The sequence below is a fragment of the Phyllobates terribilis genome, unplaced genomic scaffold (genome assembly GCF_046119375.1).
Source record: "Phyllobates terribilis strain yellow unplaced genomic scaffold, ASM4611937v1 Scaffold_11__3_contigs__length_659146591, whole genome shotgun sequence".
NCBI lineage: Eukaryota > Metazoa > Chordata > Amphibia > Anura > Dendrobatidae > Phyllobates > Phyllobates terribilis.
The window spans coordinates 130,002,538-130,029,873 of NW_027362771.1; the positions used below are offsets into that span (position 1 = coordinate 130,002,538).

The 27,336-nt window shown below is 42.4% G+C and overlaps 1 protein-coding gene across 1 annotated transcript in view; it reads left to right on the forward strand.

Moving 5' to 3' along the window:
• The window catches only part of PTPRQ (protein tyrosine phosphatase receptor type Q), an 814,679-nt gene that overhangs the window by 662,350 nt on the left and 124,993 nt on the right, over positions 1–27,336 (forward strand). The window contains exons 45-46 of the mRNA XM_073651596.1: positions 1,494–1,814; positions 10,055–10,176. Coding sequence (XP_073507697.1) covers positions 1,494–1,814; positions 10,055–10,176 — 443 coding nt within the window. The remainder of the gene's footprint in view (positions 1–1,493; positions 1,815–10,054; positions 10,177–27,336) is intronic.

Genomic DNA, 27,336 nt, shown 5'->3' on the forward strand with positions numbered 1-27,336 from the left:
ATTTACCAAGAAGCCGTAGTAAATGTGCACATTTACCAACTGCGCTTGGTTAAAGTCAGATGTTCCATCTTCACACCTGATATTTCTGACTTTTACCACGCTCGACGGTAAATGTTAACATTTACCAAGACTTCACATGTAAAAGTCCAATTTTACTTTTCATTTTTAGCTTTTACCGACGGCCTCGGTAAATGTCCAGATTGACTGGTAAATCTTAGGTTTTACCGGCCTTCTGACTTTTACAGTAACATACATATATATATATATATATATATATATATATATATATATATATATATACAAATATATATATATACCCTGCTAAAAAAAATAAAGGGAACACTTTGAGTGTTCCCTTTATTTTTCTGAGCAGTGTATATATACACTGTACAGTGCTCAGCATAAATGAATACACCCCCTAAGAAAAGTAAGATATTACTCAATATCTCACTGTACACAAGAATAATGTCCAAAAGTTTAAGACTGAGTTTCATAAAGTATTTTTAATCCATAAAAAGGTAGTGGGTAAACTTGCATGTCGATTTTCTTCAGTCCTTCTCATCAGAAGACGCTGCTGTTTAGGTGATAACTTCCGTGGTCAGCCTGGATGTTTCTGTGACATGGTTGCGGTTCCAACTTTGTTAAATTTTTCTATCACTTTTGCTACAGTATTCTGACTGAAAACCACACAATAACATAAATAATGTATTTAGTAACTGAGTGGATATCCTGAACTAAATAAACCTACAAAAAATGAATAACCACAAAATAAACACCTACAATATAATTTTATTAATATGCAAATGATAAAAACTACATTAAAACGTGGGGAGGGGGTGATACATATAAGAAAGTTCACAGAAAAATGTATCAGGTGTGGGTAGAATTTAAATGGTCAGTATAATACTCTATAATAATTGAAATGGTGGTACATACAAACGATATAGTTTTGAAATGGTAATGCATAATAATAAATAGTAAATGCTATATATACTGTATATGTCCACCAAGTAGATATAAAATTAAAACAGCATAAATAAATAGTGTAAAGAAATACAAATAACAAGTAATCATACCTTAAGTAAAATGAGAAACTGACCCAGCTTCTAATGTACGTTTCGCCTTGGCTTTCTCTGACTGATAAATAAAGCATTGCTGATCTTTTAATAGTGTTCAACTTTCTTGTGTAAAGAAATTATTTTCTTTCTCAGGTGTTGTGGCATTTCTCTTCCATGTGGTGCCATTGTTGACCATTTGAACCAATGTATAATACATTCTCTCCTTCATTTGTCTTACTTGTGTGTTACTTCTGTGCATACATTGAATAATTTTGTACCATTTTCATAAGTCAGAAAACTTCTACTAAAACATCTGTTTTGATATTTTTCATAGATGAAGGAAATTGCTTCTTGGCATGTAACATAGTGCCATAACTGTATATATTATGCTAATATGTATTACAAATATTTTATTATGAACATCTTCATTTTTAGTTCCAAGTGTCCCACGATATGTTACTATTGTAGACGTTGGCTCCACAAGTGTCACATTGCAATGGAATAGACCAGAGTATACAAATGGCTATTTAAAGAGCTACAAAATCAATGTTCAACTTCTTTCTACTGAGTGTAATGATAAACATGGTGAATGTATTGAGACAAGCCAGGACTTCTACTCGTACCAAGAGAATACTATTGTGAAGACAATATATGAGCTAAAAAAGTTCAGATGGTATAGATTTAAAATTAGCGCCAGCACAAGCGCTGGATATGGAGCGGCATCACAGTGGATTAATGTGCACACATTATCTGGTCGTAAGTGAAAAATTCCTTATAAATATCTACTAATATTCTTACGAACCTAATCATTAATCAAAAAAAGAAATTCACAATTCAAGTCTGAATATTGAAATCTGCTGTAACATTGGTATGATTCAGTGTTAATAAGATACTAACCATGGGATGAATTAAATTGTCTGTTATAGTATGGGGCGCATAAAGTACTGCATAGGACACTTGTTTCTAAAAGTTACACCAAAAAATGACCACATAAAAGATCCCACAGATGTTTTAACAAGGGGCTGACCTATGCAGTGCTACTTTAGCACCTGAAGATTTATTTCATTATTCGAAAACGTAAGTGAGAAGTGATCAAGAAAAATCCCTCAGTGATAAATTATGTAAAACTCATGAAAAACTGATTTTGTCAGCATTTTTATCACTATTATTATTTTAGCACAATTTTTTCATTAAAGGGAACCTGTCACATCCCTTTTTGCTATTAAACTGCCCCCAATGTCTTTTTAGTGATGCACATCGCATCACTAATATGTTTTTCTCAAGCAAAACGTCTTAGTATTTGTCGCAAACAAAAACACTTTTTATACTTTGATGATTACCCCACATACCTTCTGTTTCAGTCATAGGGGAGGGGATTTCTAGCTTTCCAGTCACAGTCAGTCAAATGCCTTTTCAAATTCGTCATACCCATCACATCATAATTCCTTCCCGTCACTGCTCCCTACATCACTGAAATCTCCCAGCAGATCCCGCGCTTGTGCAATCACTATCAGCTTTCCGGGCATGCGCACTGAATATGGGTGTACGTCCCAGCTTCATATCATATGTGAGCTGCTGAGAGGCAGGGGCTGGTGGATGCATATAAAAAATAAGCCCTCATGAAGCTGCATTGATGCAGAAATAAAAATCTATGGGTATCGGAAAATGGTGGCAGGCCAAACCAAATTTTTTTTACAAAGTTTCAGAATTTTTTGTAAGCCGCTAAAAATGAAACCCAAAACACAATGACAGGATTGTTTTTTTTCCTGTTTTTAAGTACATTATATTATAAAGCAAATGGTGTCATTGAAAACTACAACTTACCCTGCAAAACAAACGAGCCCTTAGTTGACGTTCTTGAAAGAGGAAAAAAAATGAAAATGCAAAATGGAAAATTGGCTGTGTCCGTAAGGGGTTAAAGTACATACAGCACCCAATATCTGTGTAATAAATTGCATTATATAGAGTGGTGCCATTACAAAGGTCAGCTGTTACCAATCCTATCAATGTGACTTGGAACTGAAATTAGAGTTCCCTGCCATTCAACCCATTAAACGCAGCTCTCAATTTACACTGTCCTGAATACTGACGCCATTGCTATGGAAATACTTCATGCCACAAACATATATTTCTCAGCTGATCCATGTTGCTATCCATCATCTAGGGTGACATACATAGTGTGTGCATTTGCACAATTACTTGCTGACATAAAACAGTCTAATCCAAAAAAATGTGAGCTTTTCTAATACATTGTACACAATTATTATTATTATTATTTATTATAGCGCCATTTATTCCATGGCGGTTTACATGTGAAAAAGGGTATACATAGCAAAAGCAACTACAATAATCTTGAAAACAATGTGACAGCGACTGGTACAGGAGGAGCGAGGACCCTGCCCACGAGGGCTCACAGTCTACAAGGGATTGGTGAGGATACAGTAGGTGAGGGTAGAGCTGGACGTGCAGCGGTATGGTGGAGCGCAATTATTGTGCCGGGGCTATATTTAAAATAGGAGGCAGGACACTGACGGATTAGTGATCTGTCAATCAGACAGGAGGATGAATAAGGGACCAGAGCACCAAGATAAGACCTGCCCCACAAGTCCGCCACAATGCACGAAGATATCATTAAACAAAAACTTCACACAAAGATTACACAAAAAACACAAAACGGATTTCTTCACTACAGATATCATTTTAATCAGTATCACAGCGCCAATTTGGCCACATGTCTACTTTACTTTGCAAAATCCTGCTGACAAGTTCTCTTTAAAGCTTTTTTATAAGGACTTCCCCCTAGACCTTGCCTATAATCTGACTTCACTCATTGAGTTTTATTGGTAACATTAAACATTATTATCAAATTATTATCAATTATTATTAAGTATAGATCACTCTGTGGACAATGTCACTTACAGCATAAAAATAATATACACCCTGACAATTAATGTGACATTTATTTGCCCTTGGGACTCCTATTATATAGATGAACCTGTGGAACCCACCAGCAAATGTTTAATTATTTTGCAGCACAACTATAAAAAAAGATGAAGAATTGCATATTGAAATTATTTGGCTTCTACATGGACATGTTCAGTCTTCTAGAGTCTGAAATGTATTTGAGAATAGCTTTCCAAACCAAACAACCTATTTAAATATATGTAAAAGAATGAAATATAACATCTAAAATTACATTATGTTTTAATTACAAATTCAATAATGGAATACTAATACTAAATACATATTAACTTTCTTAGTTTCAAGATTCGTAAAAAATAAATATTAAGAGAATCTCAAATGAACAATGCCATTTTCTAGTTAATTTTATGGTATACAAGTTTTAAACTAAAAAAATTAGACACGGGGCTCCAAATAAAAAAAAATCTTAATTTTCCCAGTATTTTCAGTAATAAACCTGTAGATTGTTGTCTTTCCCTTTCATCTTGTACTCCGGTCACACATTCATAGTGGCCTTTAGTCCGCACCTCCTGTTGTGTATATGCCTTAATCATCTTCTAGAAGGAGATGAGACAATATTGGAATAACTTTACCCCTAAACCTGTAATTTTTAAAAAAATATCTTACAGCAATGTGGAGAATGAAATGACGAGTTCATTTTTACCTGTATTGTTTTTTAAGTTTTCATTCTATAGACACACATGATTGGTTCTCCAGATTCTGTAGTCAGTAAGAATACTTTTACAACTACCCCAGTATCACGACACAGATGAATTGCAAAGATGACCCTGACCTCTATAAGAATCACATTCCTGTGCAAGGATAGAAGCATGTTAATCAGGAAATGATGCTTGTTAGTTACAGTAAATGCATTATTGTGGAAACCAGGGCAAAAGTACTTATGAGCGGAAGTGATTGGATTATGATAGGAGAGATGTTTTATCCATAGTCAGTAAATTGCCATGATTTATAAACTTCTGCCAATTTTTCTCTAACAGTTTTAACACACACAAAAAGACAGGAAATAATAAATCTGCAGATTTCAGATTTAGAACATGCTGATTTATGAGAATAGAATCCAATGAGGTTGAAATGATTATTTTTACTATTAAGATGTTGTTAAAAATTCCTACAAAATGCAGAATAAAACTGCATGGAGAGTTACACAGCAGTTTGTGTTTTCTAATTTTTAGGTTTTTATCAAGCAACAATATGAGATCCCATTAGAGGTAAAAAAATAACATTCTTTTGAAGTAGCCTTAACAAACATTTTTACTGAAAAATGACCTTCTTCATTAAAATAGACTACTGTTTTGTGCAGACAGTCTCTATGCAGACGTGACCATGGTTTCAGACCACAAAAAAAACAGTGAAGTCTGATTCTGCAGTCATACTCACTTCTATATGAGAGTCAGGGAGAAGAAAGGAGTTATTGTTTCTCTACAAACTATAATTTAAAGAAACCAGGCACAATAAAGTTTATACAGTGGGTGAAATAAGTATTGAACACTAGAGATGAGCGAACTCTAAGTTATGGTCTGGTGCTAAACACCGAACTCAGACTTTTCCTGGCAGTCCGTTGCAATTTTCAGAGTTTTGGGAGAAGTCCGTGAGAGAGAGAAGAATTTTCCAGCTCATAAGTTTGGGTCCCCATTGTTTTCAATGGGGTTTGGGTTCTGGTTTAAGTTTGGGTACAGTTCTGGTACCCAAACCCAACTTTGGAATAAAGTTGGGGTCGGGTACTAGAACCCAGACTTCCACAGGTCCGCTCATCTGTGTTTAAGACTTTCTCCCTGTGTCATTTCTCATTATTACACATAACCTAATTTATGGGCATCTATGGTTTTATTTCTTTGCCTGCGTGGATTGGATGGGTTGTTACCAACATCTGGTGAGAATTTCATGTCAATAGCACCTTTAGAAATATGTTTACTTAGAAAACTGGCTATGTGTTCAATATTTATTTCAACCGCTGTAGATAGCCACGGGCGCATTAGCTTTCCAGAAGGCAGAGCTCTTTCCTTGAAAGTCCAAGAGTTCAAGGCTGACTCAAACTTGATATGATTTTCCTTCTTCCAGTCTGCCAGCTCAAGGATTCTACAGATGAGATCTATCTTGTAGTACCACATCTTTATAGTGCGAGGGGTCTATGGACTTCCAGTTTAGTGAAATTAAAAGTATAGAATTTGTCAGTAAATGACTAGCACAATCGCCTTTGGCTTGTCAGCAGATGGAAGACCAAATAAATAATAGGGTCTGGAATGGATTTTAGATTTGTCGGTAATATGGTACATGGTGGTAGATACTATTTTGTCAAAATGTTCATACAAGGGACTATTCCCACTAAGCAGTTTCCCTTTAAAAAGTAGATTTTTTGTTCAATTATTCTGCATTAATAAATGACTAAGAAATAGATATAAAACTGGTAAGATAACTTGACAAAAAAATCTGTGAAGTATTAAAGGGATCTGTCACCAGGTTATTGCTATTCCATCTGAGAGCAGCATAACATAGTAGCAGAAACTCTGATTCCAGCGATGTGTCATTTACTTGGCTACATAGTGTCATTTTGATAAAATCACTGTTCTTTTAGCAGGAGATTATGACTAGTGTTGAGCGAATTTGTTCGGCATTTCAAATTCGTGTTTGGGGTTCCGGCTTGTTCGCGCCAAAAAATCGTCTCCACCCACAAACATCCCTGATTTACCACACAGTCACGCAGATAACATCTGCATGACAGCATGGAAAATCAGGGATGTTGGTTGACGAAGCCGATTTTTTGGCGTGAACAAGTCGGAACCCCGAGCACGAATTTGAAATGTCGAACAAATTCACTCAACACTAATTATGACTAGTAAACCTGCTGCCATGTAGCCCTCCATATTCATGAGCCTTGCTTAGCCCCACCCCTACCACTGATTGGCAGCTTTCTGTGTACACTGTACATGGACAGAAATCTGTCAATCAGTGCTGTGGATAGGGTTAAACAGGTAGGAAAACTAAGGGAAAAGGATGCACAACCTATATAATAAATTAGGGTGCGACATAATGTACCAATTGCAAGTAATCACAAAAAAAAGAGAAAAAAAGATGGCATATATACAAATGCGCACACCTTCAATCCACAAATAGTATAAAATTACAAATTTTATTAGACCTCACTTTAAAAACATTAAAAACATATGTATTTACTAGTACCCAAAAAAACCCAAATATACAGCATGAGTGAAAAAAGTTCCATGATCAAAGAAGCAGCATATAATGTTAGGCGAAATAGCAATGCATGCTGTGTTTACCAGTTAGTGGCCCTAATCCAAATATGGATATACAATATCTAAACCCACATCCAACTATATATAAAATAAAGGGAAAAAGGGGCTTTTTGTTGGAGTGGTTCTCCCAACAAAAGCATGCTTACCCTCCCTGATGAAGCTGTGTTCCACAGCGATAAGCGTGGGTCCTTGCACTGATTCCTTATCCTACCTCATGGGTGATATGGCTTGATACATTAGACCATTTAGGCAGCCTTATATACAGTGCCTTTTGAAAGTATTTAGCCCTATTGAACTTTTTTCTTGCCCATTCTTCCTTGCAAAACAGCTCGAGCTCAGTGAGGTTGGATGGAGAGCGTTTGTGAACAGCAGTTTTCAGCTCTTTCCACAGATTCTCGATTGGATTCAGATCTGGACTTTGACTTGGCCATTCTAACACCTGGATACGTTTATTTTTGAACCATTCCATTGTAGATTTTGCTTTATGTTTGGGATCATTGTCTTGTTGGAAGATAAATCTCCGTCCCAGTCTCAGGTCTTTTGCAGACTCCAACAGGTTTTCTTCCAGAATGGTCCTGTATTTGGCTCCGTCCATCTTCCCATCAATTTTAACCATCTTCCCTGTCCCTGCTGAAGAAAAGCAGGCCCAAACAATGATGTTGCCACCACCATGTTTGACAGTGGGGATGGTGTTTTGAGGGTGATGAGCTGTGTTGCTTTTACGCCAAACATATAATTTTGCATTGTGGCCAAAAAGTTCGATTTTGGTTTCATCTGACAAGAGCACCTTATTCCACATGTTTGGTGTGTCTCCCAGGTGGCTTGTGGCAAACTTCAAACAACACTTTTTCTTTTTATGGATATCTTTGAGAAATGGCTTTCTTCTTGCCACTCTTCCATAAAGGCCAGATTTATGCAGTGTACGGCTGATTGTTGTCCTATGGACAGACTCTCCTACCTCAGCTGTAGATCTCTGCAGTTCATCCAGAGTGATCATGGGCCGTTTGGCTGCATCTCTGATCAGTCTTCTCCTTGTTCGAGATGAAAGTTTAGAGGGACGGCCGGGTCTTGGCAGATTTGCAGTGGTCTGATACGCCTTCCATTTCAATATGATCGCTTGCACAGTGCTCCTTGAGATGCTTAAAATTTGGGAAATCTTTTTGTATCCAAATCCGACTTTAAACTTCGCCACAACAGTATCTCGGACCTGCCTGGTGTGTTCCTTGGTCTTCATGATGCTCTCCGCACTTGAAACAGAACCCTGAGACTATCACAGAGCAGGTGCATTTATACGGAGACTTGATTACACACAGGTGGATTCTATTTATCATTACCAGTCATTTAGGACAACATTGGATCATTCAGAGATCCTCACTGAACTTCTGGAGTGAGTTTGCTGCACTGAAAGTAAAGGGGCCGAATAATATTGCACGCACCACTTTTCAGTTTTTAATTTGTTAAAAAAGTATAAAATATCCAATCAATTTCGTTCCACTTCACGCTTGTGTCCCACTTGTTGTTGATTCTTCCCAAAAAAATTAGAATTTTATATCTTTATGTTTGAAGCCTGAAATGTGGCAAAAGGTAGAAAAGTTCAAGGGGGCCAAATACTTTCACAATGTACTGTATATTGTGTATGGTCTTTTAGTGGCCTGTATGGTATAGTTGTTGTTATACTTACCACCTAGCTATTGATGCTTTATGACAGATTGTGTATGATATAGATCTGTGAGTGGTTTGTTTTTATACTGTACATTACATCCTATGTGCCATCCAATTATTGATTTTGTTGGGAGAACCACTCCAACAAAAAGCCCCCTTTTCCCTTTATTTTAGATATAGTTGGACGTGGGTTTAGATGTTGTATCTCCATATTTGGATTAGGGTTACTAACTGGTAAACACAGCATGCATTGCTATTTCACCTAACATTATATGCTGCTTCTTTTAACATGGAACTTTTTTCACTCATGCTGTATATTTGTTTTTTTGGGGTACTAGTAAATACATATGTTTTTAATGTTTTTAAAGTGAGGTCTAATAAAATTTGTAATTTTATACTATTTGTGGATGGAAGGTGTGCGCATTTGTATATGTACCATCTTTTTTTCTCTTTTTTTGTGATGACGGGGTTATACAGAGCTCAGTAATCAGATAACTGCTAGATCTGCAAAAGAGAAAAAAATGATTTTATCACCATGACAGCAAGCAATCCAGTAAGTGATACATCGTTGGAATCAGTGTATCTACCCCTCCATTATGCTGTTCCAGAAGGAGTAGCAAACACCTGGTGACAGATTCCCTTTAAAACAAGAATAATCAGATTCTTGATTAAATTAATTTCATTATACTAGAGACAATTACTATGTTATATGATGTGTTCTCAAATCTAACAACTTTCTGTTGCTAACATATTAATATTATGTAATGGAAAATCTAAGCAATATATTCTATTCTTTGTATCTAACAAATTGTATTCAGCAGAACATTCTGTGCATAAATGTGGCATACAAATGAGCTTTACTATACTTCTCATCCCAAGGTCAAATTGTAAGAGCGTTTTATATGGTAAATACAAAGAAAATATTAAGTTATTATGAAAGTTGTCACTATTCTTAAATATGAAGGTATCCAATATTTCTGCTTGCCTGTATCCTCCTCTGTGTAATTGATTTGCTTCTTAACTGCAGCCTGAATATTTGTGATTGATTTCATAAAGGTTATGTTTATATAAACCAGATTTACAATTTGACATAATTTACAGCTGCAGATGGACCACCACAAAATGTTACAGTCATTGCCACATCACCCAACAGTGTTAATATCAGCTGGTGTCAACCCTTTGTTATAACTGGACCCACCTCATACCTAATAAACATCTCCTCGGTAAGCAAACTTCTGGTTACTCATCTCTTTTACCTAGTTTATAGAGATAGGCTAAATGAAGCCGTCTTCTAAATGCGTTCTAGACTATCTAAACTTTAGCAGTATATAAATGTATAAAAATCATGCAAATTCAAGCTGAAGCTTCCATGTCTACAAAAGTTTCCTGGGATTTAATTAACGAGTTGAAAGTCTAATTTCTGCCACTTTGAGGTCAAAATATCAACTTCTGTTGTGATTAAGTTTGTAGTGAGATTCTGAGACTAATGAGTGCAGCTATTCTCATCCATGGTGGACTTATTTATTAAATCTTTGCTCGAATAGTAACACATCTGCTACCTCAATGTATCATGGGGTGTCAATGGATTGTATCATCAGAAAATAACCTATTGTTTAAACATATGTTGAATATATTTTAATTGTAATTGAAGTTTCTTTTCTAGTTTTACATGTTTTTATCTAAATTTAAAAATAATCCTGAAATGTTGCAGTTTCTATACTCACCACTGATCCTCACAATAGACTAACCTCTTGGGCAGAAATATCTTTTGATTATCATCACAGAACATGATAACAATGTCAGATAATGGTCTCTTTACATTACATGATTATTGTAACGGGTCTGGGAGGCGGAACCTCTGGGCTACTATACAAGGGAGCGGTCCTTGTAAGGGAGCGGGTGGCGACCAGGCAGGCAGTCACAGCAGGTGACCGGGACAGTCTCTGGGTGTACGGGCAGGAGGTCACGGCAAGTGATCAGGGCAGTCTCTGGAAGAACGGGCTGGAGGTCACGGCAAGTGACCGGGGCAGTCTCTGGATAAAGGGTAGGTACGACCTGTGATGGCTGAACCTCCAGGTAGGCTAGCAAGGCAGATGGAGGATGTGTGCTCCCAGGTGAGCAAGCAAGAGTCTCTGGAATAGCAGGTGGTCACAGCACGTGACGGCGGAGCCTCCAGGTAGGCAAGCAGGCAGGTAGCGGAGAAGCGCTCCCAGGTGAGCGGGCAAGAGTCTGGAATAGCTGGTGGTCACAGCACGTGACAGCGGAGCCTCCGGGCTGGCAAGCAGGCAGGTAGCGGAGAAGCGCTCCCAGGTGAGCGGGCAAGAGTCTGGAATAGCTGGTGGTCACAGCACGTGACAGCGGAGCCTCCGGGCAGGCAAGCAGGCAGGTAGCGGAGAAGCGCTCCCAGGTGAGCGGGCAAGCTGGTCCATAGACAGACTGACCGGAGTTGTAAGGCAGACCGTCGGACCTCAGGCAAGCAGGCAGGTAGCTGATGTGCGCTCCCAGGTGAGCGGGCAAGTTGGTCCTTAGACAGACTGACCGGAGTTGTAAGGCAGACCGTCGGACCTCAGGCAGGCAGGCAGGTAACAGGAAATCAGGCAGGATTAGGACAGCAAGCTGGCAGGAATCTGGCAGGTAACTGGCAGGTAACTGGCAAGGGACCTGAGGGCTGAAGCAGAGTAGAACGGTGCAACAACATTGCTCGGGCACCTCCATTTTGGAGGAGGTGCCTTATATATGGTAAAGTCCTCCGGCCATTGGCTGGGGACTCCTTAGGACGGCGCGCGCGGCCCCTTTAAGATGGAGGGAGGGCGCGCACGCGCGCCCTAAGCACAGTGGCCGGGAAGGAGCGCGCGCTGCCAGCAGAGCGGGAGAGGGACGCCGGGCACGGAGCAGAGCGGTGAGGGGAACAGCGTCCCTGCCTAGCAGAGGGCAGGGACACTGGCACTACAGTACCCCCCCCTTTAGGCCCCCCCTTTTTTAGGCCAGATAGAAATTTAGCTAGGATGAGAGGGGCATGGATGTTCTCCCGGGGCTCCCACGTTCTCTCCTCAGGACCAAACCCCTTCCAATCTACCAGAAAAAAGGTCTTTCCTCTTACCCTTTTGGTGGCAAGAATGTTCTCTACCTCAAACTCGTCCTCAGCAGAAACCAGAGCAGGAGGCGTACCTGTAGACTTGGAAAAAGAGTTAAGCACCACGGGTTTGAGGAGAGATACATGGAAGGAGTTAGGGATCCGTAAGTTGGCCGGGAGTTTCAATTTATAGGCCACCGGGTTGATCTGACTGATGACCTCCAGAGGGCCGATGAACCGAGGTCCTAACTTGTAAGAAGGTATCTTGAGTCGAACATATTTAGATGAGAGCCAGACTTTATCTCCTGGACGAAATTGTGGAGGATCCAGGCGTTTTTTGTCAGCGTGTCTTTTCATACGCTCGGATGACAGAAGGAGTGCGGACCGGGTACTCTCCCATATGGAGGAAAATTTGCTAACGAGAGATTCCGCAGCCGGGTTGTCCACAGAGGTGGAGACAGGAAAAGGAATCCGAGGATGCTGACCAAAGACTACAAAAGACGGGGATTTGGAGGAGGATTCGCTCTCGTGATTATTATAAGAGAACTCGGCCCATGGTAGGAGATCCACCCAGTCAGAATGGTGGGCATTAACGAAGTGCCGGAGGTAACTGGTCAGGTTCTGATTGATCCGCTCCACTTGACCATTGGACTGTGGGTGGTAAGCGGAAGAGAAGTCCAGGGTGACGTCTAGTAGTTTACAAGTGGCTCTCCAGAAACGTGAGGTGAACTGTACCCCACGATACGACACGATGTGGAGGGGCAGGCCATGAAGACGGAAGATGTGGCGGATAAAGTCTTTAGCCAGCTCGGGTGCAGACGGAAGGCCTGGCAGGGGAATAAAGTGAGCCATCTTGGAAACGCGGTCAGCGACCACCCAAATGACCGTACAACCGGCAGAGACGGGGAGATCAGTTATAAAGTCCATTGCTATATGCTGCCAGGGGGCAGCAGGTACAGGAAGCGGAAGGAGGCATCCGGCTGGCAGATGTCTCGGGACTTTGTTGCGGGCGCAGGACACACAGGCAGAAACAAAGTCTATTATGTCCTTGTGCAGGGTAGGCCACCAATAGTGCTGGGCAATAAGCTAGAGGGTCTTTTTCTGACCGGCGTGGCCAGCTAGTTTAGACGAATGGCCCCAGTGTAGGATCTTCTCCCGATCAGGTACTGAAACAAACGTCTTACCGGGAGGGAGACGATTTAGACTCACGGGAGCCACCTGCATTACTCTGGCGGGATCGATGATATGTTTAGGTTCTTCCTCGAGATCGGACACCAGAAAGGATCGGGACAAGGCGTCTGCTTTGACGTTTTTGTCAGCCGGGCGAAAATGAAGAACAAAATCAAAGCGAGCAAAAAACAAGGACCACCGGGCTTGGCGCGGGTTAAGTCTCTGGGCATGCTGGAGGTAAGCCAAGTTCTTGTGGTCAGTGTAAATTATTACCGGATGAAGAGCCCCCTCGAGTAGGTAACGCCACTCCTCCAACGCCAGCTTGATGGCCAATAACTCTCGGTCTCCTATGGAATAGTTGCGCTCAGAAGAGGAGAAGAGTTTGGAGAAGAAGCCACAAGTTACCATTCTCCCGGAAGATGATTTTTGAGTAAGTACCGCTCCGGCTCCAGAGGAGGAGGCGTCAACTTCCAGGAAGAACTGCTTGTTGCCGTCCGGGCGATGCAGCACCGGGGCGGAAGAGAAGGCCTGTTTTAGGGAAAGAAAGGCCTCCTCTGCTTCGGGCGGCCACTCTTTGGGATTAGTACCCTTACGGGTGAGCGCGGAAATTGGGGCAGTCCGGGAAGAGAAGTGCGGGATGAAGAGGCGGTAATAGTTGGCGAAGCCCAGGAACCATTGAATAACCTTCAACCCCTCTGGACGGGGCCATTTCTCGATGGCAGACAGTTTCTCAGGATCCATTTGTAGGCCGGTCTGAGAGATAATGTAGCCCAGAAACGGAAGCGAGGTCTGCTCAAAGAGGCACTTCTCATATTTAGCGTAGAGATGGTTCTGCCTGAGCCTGAGCAGGACCTGACGAACATACCTCCGGTGAGTCTGGAGATCCGGAGAGAAGACCAAGATGTCGTCCAGGTACACCACTACGCAGGAGTAGAGAAGGTCCCGGAAGATGTCATTGACCAACTCTTGAAAGACGGCAGGAGCGTTACAGAGGCCAAAGGGCATTACCAGATATTCATAGTGGCCGTCCCGGGTGTTGAATGCCGTCTTCCATTCATCCCCCTGACGGATACGAACCAGGTTGTACGCCCCACGGAGTTCCAGTTTGGTGAAGATTCTAGCCCCCCTCAGACGATCAAATAACTCCGGAATGAGCGGAAGGGGGTACTTATTCTTCACCGTGATCTGGTTAAGGCCTCTATAGTCTATACAGGGACGGAGAGAGCCGTCCTTCTTTTTGACGAAAAAGAAGCCTGCTCCCGCCGGGGAGGTAGATTTCCGGATGAATCCCCTGGCCAGATTCTCCTCAATATATTCGGACATCGACCGGGTCTCAGCAGCGGATAATGGATAAATACGCCCACGGGGAGGAGAAGTACCAGGTAACAGGTCGATAGGGCAGTCGTATGGTCTATGAGGGGGTAGTGTCTCTGCCTCCTTTTTATTAAAGACATCAGCATAAGACCAATAAGGAATCGGAAGTCCAGGTAGATTAGCTGGGGTAGGAGAAGGACGGACGGGATGAACGGGAACCAGACAGGTCTTATGGCAGCCCTGTCCCCAGCGAAGGACTTCTCCGGTCTGCCAGTCAAGAACGGGTGCATGTTTCTGGAGCCAAGGTAGGCCTAGCAAGAGGGCGTGAGAGAGTCCAGGCAGAACATGGAAGGAGATACTTTCAGAATGCAGCATTCCCACCTGCAGAGTAATGGATTCGGTGATGAGTTGGATGGGGCGTGGTAAGAGCCCCCCATCCACGGCAGCAACAGACAAGGGTACAGCCAGAGGTTTGGTGGGGATGCGGTATTTCTCTACGAGGGACTGTGAAATAAGATTCCCGGCTGCTCCAGAGTCCAGTTGGGCTAGTTCGAAATAACGGTTCTCCCCGTAGACGATTGAAACTGACAATAGCAGGGATGGAGAGGATTTATTCTTGTCTAGGTGGACCTCTCTGAGCGAACCTAGACACAGGCGTTTCCCGACCTCTCCGGGCAGGCACGGATCCGGTGCTCCTTACTGCCACAGTAGAAGCAGGTCCCCTCGGCACGGCGTAAGTCCTGACGGGTCTTGACCATCTTGGTCTGGTCGACCTGCATAGGCTCAGGAGGGTGTACCTGGTTAGAGACAGAAGGAGTGACGGGTTTCTGAAAAGTAGGAGCTAGACGTGGTAACCTCCTCTCACGGGTGACCTCTCTGGCACGCTCCTGGAACCGTAGGTCAATCCGGGTGGCAAGAGTTATTAAGTCATCGAGAGTGGTAGGAATGTCCCGACCGGCAAGTTCATCTTTAATACGGCCGGACAGACCCTCCCAGAAGACGGAAACCAGAGCGTCGTTATCCCAGGCCAGCTCCGAGGCAAGGGTACGGAACCGTATGGCATATTGGCCCACGGTGAGATTTTCCTGACGGAGGCGTAGCAACGATGATGCGGATGAGGTCTTCCGTCCGGGTTCGTCGAAGACTTTCCGGAAAGCCGTGAGAAAAGCAGGCAAGTTGGACACCAGGGGGTCTCCTCTCTCCCATAGAGGATTTAGCCAGGCCAGGGCCTCCCCGGTGAGATGGGACATGATGAATGCAATTTTGGCTCGGTCGGAGTTAAACTGGTGGGACAATAGTTCAAAGTGCAGGGTGCACTGATTTATGAAGCCCCGAGCCTGGGCTGAGTCGCCTCCGAAGCGAGGAGGTGCAGAAAGCCAAGGTCCGGGGTAGGATATCATGGTGTTAGTGGACAGCGGAGCTGCCGGATTGCGAGACATGGCACTGGCGGAGGTTGTTGGTGGAGCAGTCAGAGTGTCCAGGCGAGTATTGACATTCCGCAGGTGACCCAGGATGGACTCCTGTTGGGACCTCTGACGGGACAGTTCATGACACAGGTCCGAGAGCGAGGGAGCTTGGGTGCCACCGGGTTCCATGGCCCGAGCAAACTGTAACGGGTCTGGGAGGCGGAACCTCTGGGCTACTATACAAGGGAGCGGTCCTTGTAAGGGAGCGGGTGGCGACCAGGCAGGCAGTCACAGCAGGTGACCGGGACAGTCTCTGGGTGTACGGGCAGGAGGTCACGGCAAGTGATCAGGGCAGTCTCTGGAAGAACGGGCTGGAGGTCACGGCAAGTGACCGGGGCAGTCTCTGGATAAAGGGTAGGTACGACCTGTGATGGCTGAACCTCCAGGTAGGCTAGCAAGGCAGATGGAGGATGTGTGCTCCCAGGTGAGCAAGCGAGAGTCTCTGGAATAGCAGGTGGTCACAGCACGTGACGGCGGAGCCTCCAGGTAGGCAAGCAGGCAGGTAGCGGAGAAGCGCTCCCAGGTGAGCGGGCAAGAGTCTGGAATAGCTGGTGGTCACAGCACGTGACAGCGGAGCCTCCGGGCTGGCAAGCAGGCAGGTAGCGGAGAAGCGCTCCCAGGTGAGCGGGCAAGCTGGTCCATAGACAGACTGACCGGAGTTGTAAGGCAGACCATCGGACCTCAGGCAAGCAGGCAGGTAGCTGATGTGCGCTCCCAGGTGAGCGGGCAAGTTGGCCCTTAGACAGACTGACCGGAGTTGTAAGGCAGACCGTCGGACCTCAGGCAGGCAGGCAGGTAACAGGAAATCAGGCAGGATTAGGACAGCAAGCTGGCAGGAATCTGGCAGGTAACTGGCAGGTAACTGGCAGGTAACTGGCAAGGGACCTGAGGGCTGAAGCAGAGTAGAACGGTGCAACATTGCTCGGGCACCTCCATTTTGGAGGAGGTGCCTTATATATGGTAAAGTCCTCCGGCCATTGGCCGGGGACTCCTTAGGACGGCGCGCGCGGCACCTTTAAGAGGGAGGGCGCGCGCGCGCGCCCTAAGCACAGTGGCCGGGAAGGAGCGCGCTCTGCCAGCAGAGCGGGAGAGGGACGCCGGGCACGGAGCAGAGCGGTGAGGGGAACAGCGTCCCTGCCTAGCAGAGGGCAGGGACGCCGGCACTACAATTATCATGAATGATTGTTCCTAGGAATGCTCTTTTCCTGATAATCATGCATTCTAAACAGGCTGCCGATCATTCGGTGAATGAGCAAAATTCCCGTTCGTTGGATGATCTTTTGTGCTGCCCAAAAGATAATCGAGTTTGGCAGTGAATCACCCTGTGTAAATAGGACTCATGCTTCTGAGAATGATGGCAGCCTATGCAGACTGAACAATCTATTATAGAACGCTCAGTGCATGCCTACTGATAGCGGTCTGTGTCCTGAGAACTCAGGAGTGCACAGCTCCCATCAGAGCTCGCAAACATCTCGGAGTACAGATTGAATAGAAAACATAGGCTTCCACGGTCTGCTGAGCTGTGCTCTTTTCGGAGGTCTATTTTATGATTGCTGCGGGTCTCAGGACTCGGATCCCCACCAATCTTCAGGCAAATTGAAAGCCAGCTAAATATGAAAATCAAGAAGAAAATTTTGTCACATTTAATAGGAAAATATGAAACAATGCATAGTCACCAGTCTACATCTACATTAATAGACCTATTCTCCTCCATCTGAAGTAGCTATATCTATGCTGTACTCCATGTTGCATTATCGTAAGATGATATACAATAAATTGTAATCCCAGATCCTTGGGCTTCCATTCTTTTTTCCAAGTCGAGCAGACGGAGCAATTCTAGGTGATAATTAGGAAACTTTATCTCCACTCTAAGAAAAAAGACTGGTGCATCCTGATTCGCTCTTAAAGGGAAGCCAAATATAGTCTGATCGTCTGGGAGCCAACACCTGGCACCCCCGCGATCAGCTGTTATCGGTGATGGTGGCTGCTGGCCGGAAGTTCTCATTTGTGAAGTTGGACATTTTCTGTGAATTCACTTGGTACTTCTTCAGAGTCACTGACATAGAAATTGAAAGCACCACCTCAGCTCTTTTTTTATTTCACCCCTGGAGTAATATCACTAATGTAAGTTCCCTGCCCCTATTAATATTCTTACCAACCCCATCTTTTTTGTTCTCGGTGCCGCTGTAGTCCTCTTCTGCTATTTGTGACCTGCCAGATCTCTTCAGTGTTTGCTGGGTGAGCTGGAGGTCACTTCTCAATGTAAGTCTATGAGAGCCAGAACAAGGCCAGAAAGAAGCCCTCAGACTTCCACTGACTTCCGGTCAGTCAGAGGTTGTGGTCACAAGATGGCAAAATGAGACAGAAGCAATGCCATGAAGAGCAGAAGATGGCGGCTGGTAAGTATAATACTAGGGGCAGGTAACAATATCGGTACCACACCAGCAGTGAAATAAAAAACCCCACTGGTGTGGTATATTATAAACAGCATTATTAAATACAAAAATACCCTGACATCCTCATGAAGTAGTGAACACCCTGTTTTTGCTCTATGGGTAAGAACCTGTTTTTAACACATGGAATGTATTCTTACTGATATTATTCTCACCATGTATACATCATATATTGGCAGTTTTTGCATATTGAAATTATTGTCTTTTGAGCAAGAATATTTTTTCCTTAAAAATATATATTTTCTTTTATAAATTATTGGGAGCGTTTATTCACTATCCATGTAACATGGATTAGCCAACGACAGCTTCAAGAGTATTATTTTTCTTGATAAATTGCTTATTACAGATAGTTGTTGATTTAGTAGATAACTAAATTGGGTAGGCTTTGTCTACTATTACCTCTAAGTCGTTGCCTTACCATTACTATGCCTACTAAAACATCAGTGACAGACAAAAGGATAACATTAATTTATCTGGTGGAGAAGAGTATTGAGAAGATAAGAAAAAAATTCTAATTAAATCAAAACAGTTGGAGACTAAGGAGATAAAATAGCAGACACGTGAAACATGAGAGTTGGGAAATTAAAAATGATAACCAAATACTAGAGATTATTTCATCAAGGTTTTTTGGTCCTATGTGAAGAGCATTAAGTAGAGGTCCATTGTTTAGTATTGTGGTGATGTTTTAGCAGCCCTGATAAAAGAAAATATTAGATTCATTTCAGACAGCTGAAGTCAAAATCCGTAGGTCAGTGTACTAAAGAAATTAAAACAGGGGAAAGGTAGCAGTTAAAAAGTTGGATAATCTACACTTTAATGACCGACTACACTAAGCTCACTGAGAAAGAGGATCATCCCTCAGATCTCAAGCCAAGCTGATGTCATTGCAATGCATTCATTGACTTTAAAGAATGTTTTTCTGTGACTACATTATTTTACTTTCTGTATGTATTCTTATAGTTAAAGTATGTACCTTGATATAATAATGATAATAATGAATATATTTTTCAATATTTATTAACATAGAAAATTATATAAATTCACATTACCCCAATCCCTGGCCGTTACCAGCACCCGAGAAACACTAAATCATAGTATAATATTAGTTTGAGTAGATTTAAATGCTAGCAAATCCTATTTTTCTCATTCAGTTTAAAGTGTATATCATTATAAAAAAAACACAATCTTTAGGCTGCTGTAGATGTGAGTTAAATGTAGTACAGTGCAGCCAGAAATGTGTCTAAACCTTGTTTTATCTTTTTTTTATCCCTTTACATTCTTTCTCAAAATGTATAATTTTGCCCTCTGTTCTTGCTGAGCGAGGCACCTCAATTCTGCTCCTACTCCCTATCACAGCACTGTCTTACAGTGAATGAAATAAATAGCAGCAATATCCCCTTCTTCCCCTACTCCTCATATATTCTATTTGATGCATTACTCTTTATATTTTGGGAACTGAAGGCATTTTTGGATTTCTATCTAAATCCTGCAGAAAAGAAAAAAGAGAAAACAGGCTGCAGGAAGAGCTTATTTCCCTTAAAATATCTTTTAGGTATTCAATTTTACTTGAGCTAATCTAATGGTTTGTTATGGTAGGTGTGGCATTCCTCAGTAGTTATATAAATATGAAAACTATCTAGCGAGGTCATGTATGGCTAGATTCGGGAGGGTCAAGGCACCATAAATCATAATATTTTGTGAAATATATCATGGATGCTATAGTTTAACTTAAAGAAGCACTCCCATCTGTATTTTTGTATTAAATGTGTGTATATACAGTATGCATGTAATGTAGTGTGTGTATTAATCTACTCAAGTACCGCCACTTACTCCATTGTCCAGCGCCGTTCTTCTCTTCTTCTCAGTGAAGTCATCGCTCTTCAGACTCTTCAGGTCATGAACTGCATGACCATAAGTGGTTTTTACAATGTAAGTCTATGGAGTATCAGAACAAGGCTTCATAGGCTTTCATTGTAAAAGAGACTTCCTGCTCACGCGTAAAGCATAAAGTGAGCCGACACTGGAGAGAACAGCGGGAGATGAGTCTATTAATACACTCAACTGCATGCATATTGTGTATACCCACATTTATTAAAAAAATATATAGTTGGGAGGGCTTCTTTAAGTTTTCCATTTCAGCACGATGTTTGGTCATGGTCCTGGTCACAAACTTTCTGTAGGTAACCATTGTTCATCAGTAATATTCAAGTTGGTGTAGTAAGCGCCAAGGTAATATTCCTGAAGCCACATTTGAGGGACCCAAGCCTTTATATTGCTTTTATTCATTTGATACTATACTTTTTGAAACAGGGATTGTTAATATGAGTTGCATAATCTTCTTTATTCTCAGATAATGTAGCATGGTTTAGTTTGTTGCCACAAGCCAGTAATTTAGTGCTAATGGATACACTATTATTTTGTTCATTTTTGACTTGTGTGTGGCTCATCAGAAATCTGTCAGTTTTTGCCAATGTCCTTTTTGTCTTTCTCATCAGCAAGTCATTATTGTCCAAAGTCCACAACAGTGTTGATGGTTTTTTTTTCAGCAATCAATGGGAGAGCAACAATTAAATTAATCTTAGAAATAGACCGAAATGGCACCTTTGGCTCTTGCAGATTTGATTTACGGTTCATTTTGTCTAACACTTATTAAATAATTGACAGAGAATAGAAATGTCAGAAAGATAAAATCCTGACATTGTTTCTGAATATTGCAAAGTGAGTGTAATGAGAACTACTCATAATGCACAGGTAGAATGGAGATACAAAGATGTTTTTCACATGAAAGTGAAATTAATGCTAACCGAATTAAACAATAATTTATATGAAACAGATATACATTAATGAGATTCGCTATACTTAAAAGGTTCTCATATTTTTCAGGAGAGCGCTGCTCCCAGCCACCTGACTTCCTGGTTTCTGGGGTGGTTTGTAAGCTCCTGCTTGATTGACGGTACCAACAAGCGTCATTGGAGCACTGTTGGCCTAATCTGTGCACTCATGATGCTGCTACATGTGGAAGCATTGCCTCTGTAGCACAGTGATGAGGATAGCTGGAATCAGGAGTTAACAGAGTGCTCCAACAATCCTGGCTTGTGCCAGGGCAATGTCTACAAGGTCAACAAAAAAGAGCTTCTGAGTAGAGATGAGGGAACCGGAACTTAACAGTTGGGGGTTCGTTCTTGTCAGTTAGTGTCCGGTGCTAAACGCTGAACACGAACTTCTCCCAGAAGTCCGTTGCAAAGTTCGAAGTTCCGGGGGAAGTGAGAGAATTTTTTTTCCAGATCCAAAGTTCAGGTCTCCATTGTTTTCAATGGAGTTCAAGTTCTGGTTAAAGTTCCGGTACAGTTGTGGGTATAGTACCAGAACCCAAACTTCCATGGGTCCACTCATCCCTACTTCTGAGCACTGTGCATTTTTCGGCTACCTGCTAGAATGCAGCAGAGGATGGTTTCCAAGACAACGAGCTGTAAATAATAAAAAATAAACTGTAGCTAATCAACTTGCCTATGCCAGGAAGAATTGGGGAAATATTAATAAATAACCTAGAAAAGTCCTTAAATTTACAAGCACTATTAGACAAATTTGGAACAAATGAAGCCAGATATGTCACTTGAAACAAGGATCATCAAGCTATGAATTCCCTTCCTTGGACACATCATACCAAGTGAGCAATCGCTGAAGAAGGACACCATGGTGGGAAGAATAGAAGAAACAAGGGGAAGAGGAAGACTGACAACCCGATGGCTTGATACTATAATAATAATAATAATAATAATAGTTTATTTTTATAGCGCCAACATATTCCGCAGCACTTTACAAATTTTAGGGGGGACTTATACAGACAATACAGAATAAGCATATCTCATATCGAACGGAGTGAGGGCCCTGCTCGCGAGCTTACAGTCTATGAGGAAGTGGGGGAGACACAAAAGGTAAAAAGTACATATATTGTATAATGCAGCCTTGATATACTGAATAGGATAAATAATAATACATGGACTGGTCGCCAGCCAGTATGTGTGCAGTCCTGACAGAGTCTTTTATGTGCATGGTTGGTTTGAACCCGAAGTTGAAGACGATTTTAATATGGGGGAAAGCTGGGATGGACAGAGTGTGTTTAGGTGATACGCCAGTCTAAAGAAATGTGTTTTTAGGGTTCGCTTGAAACTGTGGGTATTGGGAATTAATCGAACTGTCCTGGGTAGTGCATTCCAGAGAATTGGCGCAGCACGCGAGAAATCTTGGAGACGGGAGTGGGAAGTTCGGATTATGGAGGATTTTAGTTTCAAGTCATTTGCAGAACGGAGGGCACGTGTAGGGTGGTAGACTGAGACAAGGGAGGAGATGTAGGGGGGTCTGAAGCATGGAGCGCTTTGTGGGTAAGCGTGATAAGTTTAAAACGAACTCTATATTGGATGGGCAACCAATGCAATGACTGGCACAGGGAAGAGGCATCTGAGTAGCAGTTGGCGAGGAATATGATCCTGGCTGCTGCGTTCAGGACGGATTGGAGAGGGGAGAGTTTAGTAAGAGGGAGACCGATTAGTAGAGCGTTGCAATAGTCAAGACGAGAATGAATAAGAGCGACAGTAAGAGTTTTTGCCGAGTCAAAGGTGAGAAAAGTCCTGATTCTTGAGATGTTTTTGAGGTGTAGATGACATGAACGAGCGAGTGATTTGATGTGAGGAGTGAAAGAAAGATCTGAATCAAAAATGACCCCAAGACAGCGGGCTTGTTGCTGGGGAGTAATGGTTGAGCCACAAACGGAGATGGCAATATCGGGCACAGGTAGATTAATGGAGGGAGGAAAGACGAGTAGTTCAGTTTTTGACAGATTCAGTTTTAGGTAGAGGGAGGACATAATGTTAGACACAGCAGAAAGACAATCACTGGTCTTTTGTAGTAATGCAGGGGTGATGTCCGGAGCAGAGGTGTATAATTGGGTGTCATCAGCATAGAGATGGTACTGAAAACCGAATCTACTGATTGTTTGTCCAATAGGAGCGGTGTATAAGGAGAAAAGAAGGGGGCCTAGGACTGATCCTTGAGGAACCCCGACAGTAAGAGGAAGTAGGGAGGAGGAGGAGCCGGCAAAAGACACAGAGAAGGAGCGGTCGGAGAGATAAGAGGAGAACCAGGAGAGAACCGTGTCCTTGAGGCCAATAGTGCGGAGCATAGTGAGGAGGAGCTGGTGATCCACAGTGTCAAATGCTGCAGAGAGATCCAGGAGAATCAGCAGGGAGTAGTGACCATTAGATTTAGCTGTTAGTAGATCATTAGAGACTTTAGTGAGGGCAGTTTCAGTAGAATGTAAAGAGCGGAAACCAGATTGTAAAGGGTCAAGAAGAGAGTTGTCTGAGAGATAGCGGATTAGACGGGAGTGGACCAGGCGTTCCAGGAGTTTAGAGATAAAGGGAAGATTGGAAACAGGTCTGTAGTTGGCCGTGCAGTTCTGGTCGAGGGATGGTTTTTTAAGTAATGGTTGTATGCTGGCGTGTTTAAAAGAAGAGGGAAAGATACCAGATGAGAGGGAAAGGTTGAAAATTTTAGTTAGGTGAGAGGTGACAGCTGGAGCAAGGGACTGAAGGAGATGTGAGGGAATAGGGTCGCTGGTGCAGGTGGTAGGGCGAGAAGATGCAAGGAGCCTGATCACTTCATCTTCCATGACTGGTTCGAAGTCAGAAAATGAGCAAGATACAATGTGGCGGGGGGGAGCATGCATAACATTTGGGGATTGGGAGAAAATTTCCTGTCGGATATGGTCAATTTTTTCTTTGAAATAGTTAGCCAGATCGTCAGCGCTGAGGTCGGTGGTCGGGGCCTGTGCTGTTTGATTGAGGAGAGAATGAAACGTGTCAAAGAGTCGTTTAGGATTATTGGAAAGTGAGATGATGAGGTTGTTAAAGTAGGTTTGTTTGGAGAGGTGAAGGGCAGAGTTATATGTTTTCAGCATAAATTTATAGTGGAGGAAATCTTCGGGCAGATTTGATTTTCTCCACAGCCGTTCAGCGCACCTGGAGTACCTCTGGAGAAGACGTGTTTGAGGCGTGTGCCAGGGTTGTCGCCGTCTATGCCGAATTGTTCTTTGTGTAGGAGGTGCGGCTTCATCCAGGGCGCATAGCATTATTTTGTTATAATGCTTCAATGCAGATTCGGGACATGAGAGGGAGGAGATTGGGGCCAATGATGATTGCAACCTTTTTATAAATTTCTGGGTGTTAATGGCGCGTAAATTTCTATAAGTGTGGACGGTGGGAGTGTCTTGAGTAGAGTCACAGTTCTTGACAGAGAATGAAAGAAGATTATGGTCAGAGAGTGGAAGGGGAGAGTTAGTAAAGTCATGTACTGAGCAAAGCCGGGAGAAGATCAGGTCCAATGTGTTCCCGTCCTCATGTGTAGGAGAATTAGCAAGCTGTGAAAGGCCGAAGGAGGAGGTTAATGATAAAAGATGCGTGGCAGATGGGGAAAGAGGATCGCCAATTGGGATGTTAAAGTCTCCCATGATTATCGTGGGGATGTCGCAGGATAGAAAATTTGTAAGCCAGGCAGCAAAGTGATCCAGGGATTGACGGGGGGGACCTGGGGGGCGATAGACAACCGCCACTCGCAGGGAGAAGGGGCGGTAGAGTCTGACTGTGTGGGCCTCAAAGGACGGGAAGATAAGGGAGGGTACAGGGGGGATAACCTGAAAAGTACATTTTGTTGAAAGAAGCAGACCAACACCTCCACCTGATCTGTTGTCAGGTCGCGGGGTATGAGAGAAATGTAGGCCACCATAGGAGAGAGCTGCAGCGGCGGTGGTGTCCGACTGCTGGATCCAGGTTTCAGTGAGAGCCAGAAGGTTGAGGGAATTAGAGAGGAAAAAGTCATGGATGTAAGAGAGTTTATTACAAGCTGAGCGTGCATTCCAAAGGGCACAGTTGAATGAGACAGAAGATATGCAGGGAATATTAATGAGATTAGCAGGGTTTCTGAATGTAACAGGGAAAGAGTTAGTGTTATTATTACTGGAGGGTCCTGGGTTGGGAGAAATATCACCTGCGACTAATAGAAGGAAGATACAGAGAGTGAGCAGATGATTGAGTGATTTGTGAGAGCGTTTCCTGCGTTGTATGGTGGGAATGAATGGATCTGCGTGGTATAACATTGTGAAGAGAGCATGACAACTGTACATAGGAGAAGAGAGGAGTGAGGGATTAATATGGATGAAGTGTGCCGCATTTGTGGGAGAACGGTGAATGTGGATGATTGTAGCAACCAGAGTATAAATGGCACAGATACAAATGGTGAATACTGTTTGCCAAAAAGATGACCTGGAAGCAAGTTTGTTTAATTGTCTTGCATGTCTTACCTGTCTCCTGCCCTGTCCAACTGCCATTTTCTAACTGCCAGGGCACTTTGCTAAATTATGGCACTTCGATAAAGTATGCATAAATGCTATATGCATAAATGCCCCCGCATAAATGCTGCCCCTTAACTAAGTCTCAATATATAGGGACGTATCTGCTTAGATCTGCACAGATTTAACTCATTAACAATCAATCACTAGCTTAAAAGACAACAGGAGACCATAAAGTGCAGGGAAAAAAAAAACAAAAAACAGACTAGTAAACTCGGCATGGATCATAAACTCTTAAAGTAAGTGTGATGACCTTTAAGTATCATGGAATAAAAAAGCTAGAGGAGTGAAAAAATATATACCAGAAATTGATAGGCTGCAGAGCATTGCATGGAGATATAATGCAGTTTTCAGGACAGATCACACAAACAGTGAAAAATATATACCAGAAATTGATAGGCTGCAGAGCATTGCATGGAGATATAATGCAGTTTTCAGGACAGATCACACAAACAGTGAAAAATATATACCAGAAATTGATAGGCTGCAGAGCATTGCATGGAGATATAATGCAGTTTTCAGGACAGATCACACAAGCAGTGAAAAATATATACCAGAAATTGATAGGCTGCAGAGCATTGCATGGAGATATAATGCAGTTTTCAGGACAGATCACACAAGCAGTGAAAAATATATACCAGAAATTGATAGGCTGCAGAGCATTGCATGGAGATATAATGCAGTTTTCAGGACAGATCACACAAGCAGTGAAAAATATATACCAGAAATTGATAGGCTGCAAGATAACAGCAGAGAAGACCCTATCGAGTGGTGATTGTGGTAGTAGTTGCCCTATCTAGGCTTGCACAAGATCAATCTTCCTACAGATTGTTCATCCATCAAGTCGCCATGGCTCGAGACCGAGCCAAAGAACATGAAAAAAAACAAAATTAAAACAAAATTACCCAATACCAATCAGTGACAAAGTCAATGCCAAAGTTTGAAAAACTTACTTCACTATATGTTAAAGAGTGTCTCCTGGACCCAGTAGAATTAATAAGTGCACAAAGGGTTAGTTATTTTGCTAAGGCTACATTCACGCATCCATGTGACACTTTCCTAGTGCTGTCTGTTTTTTTATCTGAGAATCACAGCATGTCCTATTCTCATCCATTTCGCAAGCAAAGTCAGCCATTAAAGTCTTAAGGGATCTGTATAAATCGGATGACAGACAGAATACATACTTTGTTACTTCAGAGTTCTATCAGAGTTTCATCTGTTTTTAATTGATACATTGTTTAGAGTCAATAAAATGTTGGTACAGTCTATCTGCTTCAGTTAAAAAAAAAACGGATGGAAAGGAGGTGACTAGGAAATAGCTATGATTACACCTGAAAAAAAAAAATATTTTCTCTTAGATGGCGACAATCACATGCATGTGTGAATATAACCTAAAAGAGAGATTGTGCTGAAATACATTTGATACAGAAAAGGATACTTTTAATTGTAAATTGATTCATAGCTCATTTTTTTATCCTATTGAAGCATCCTTTTCTGTATGATAT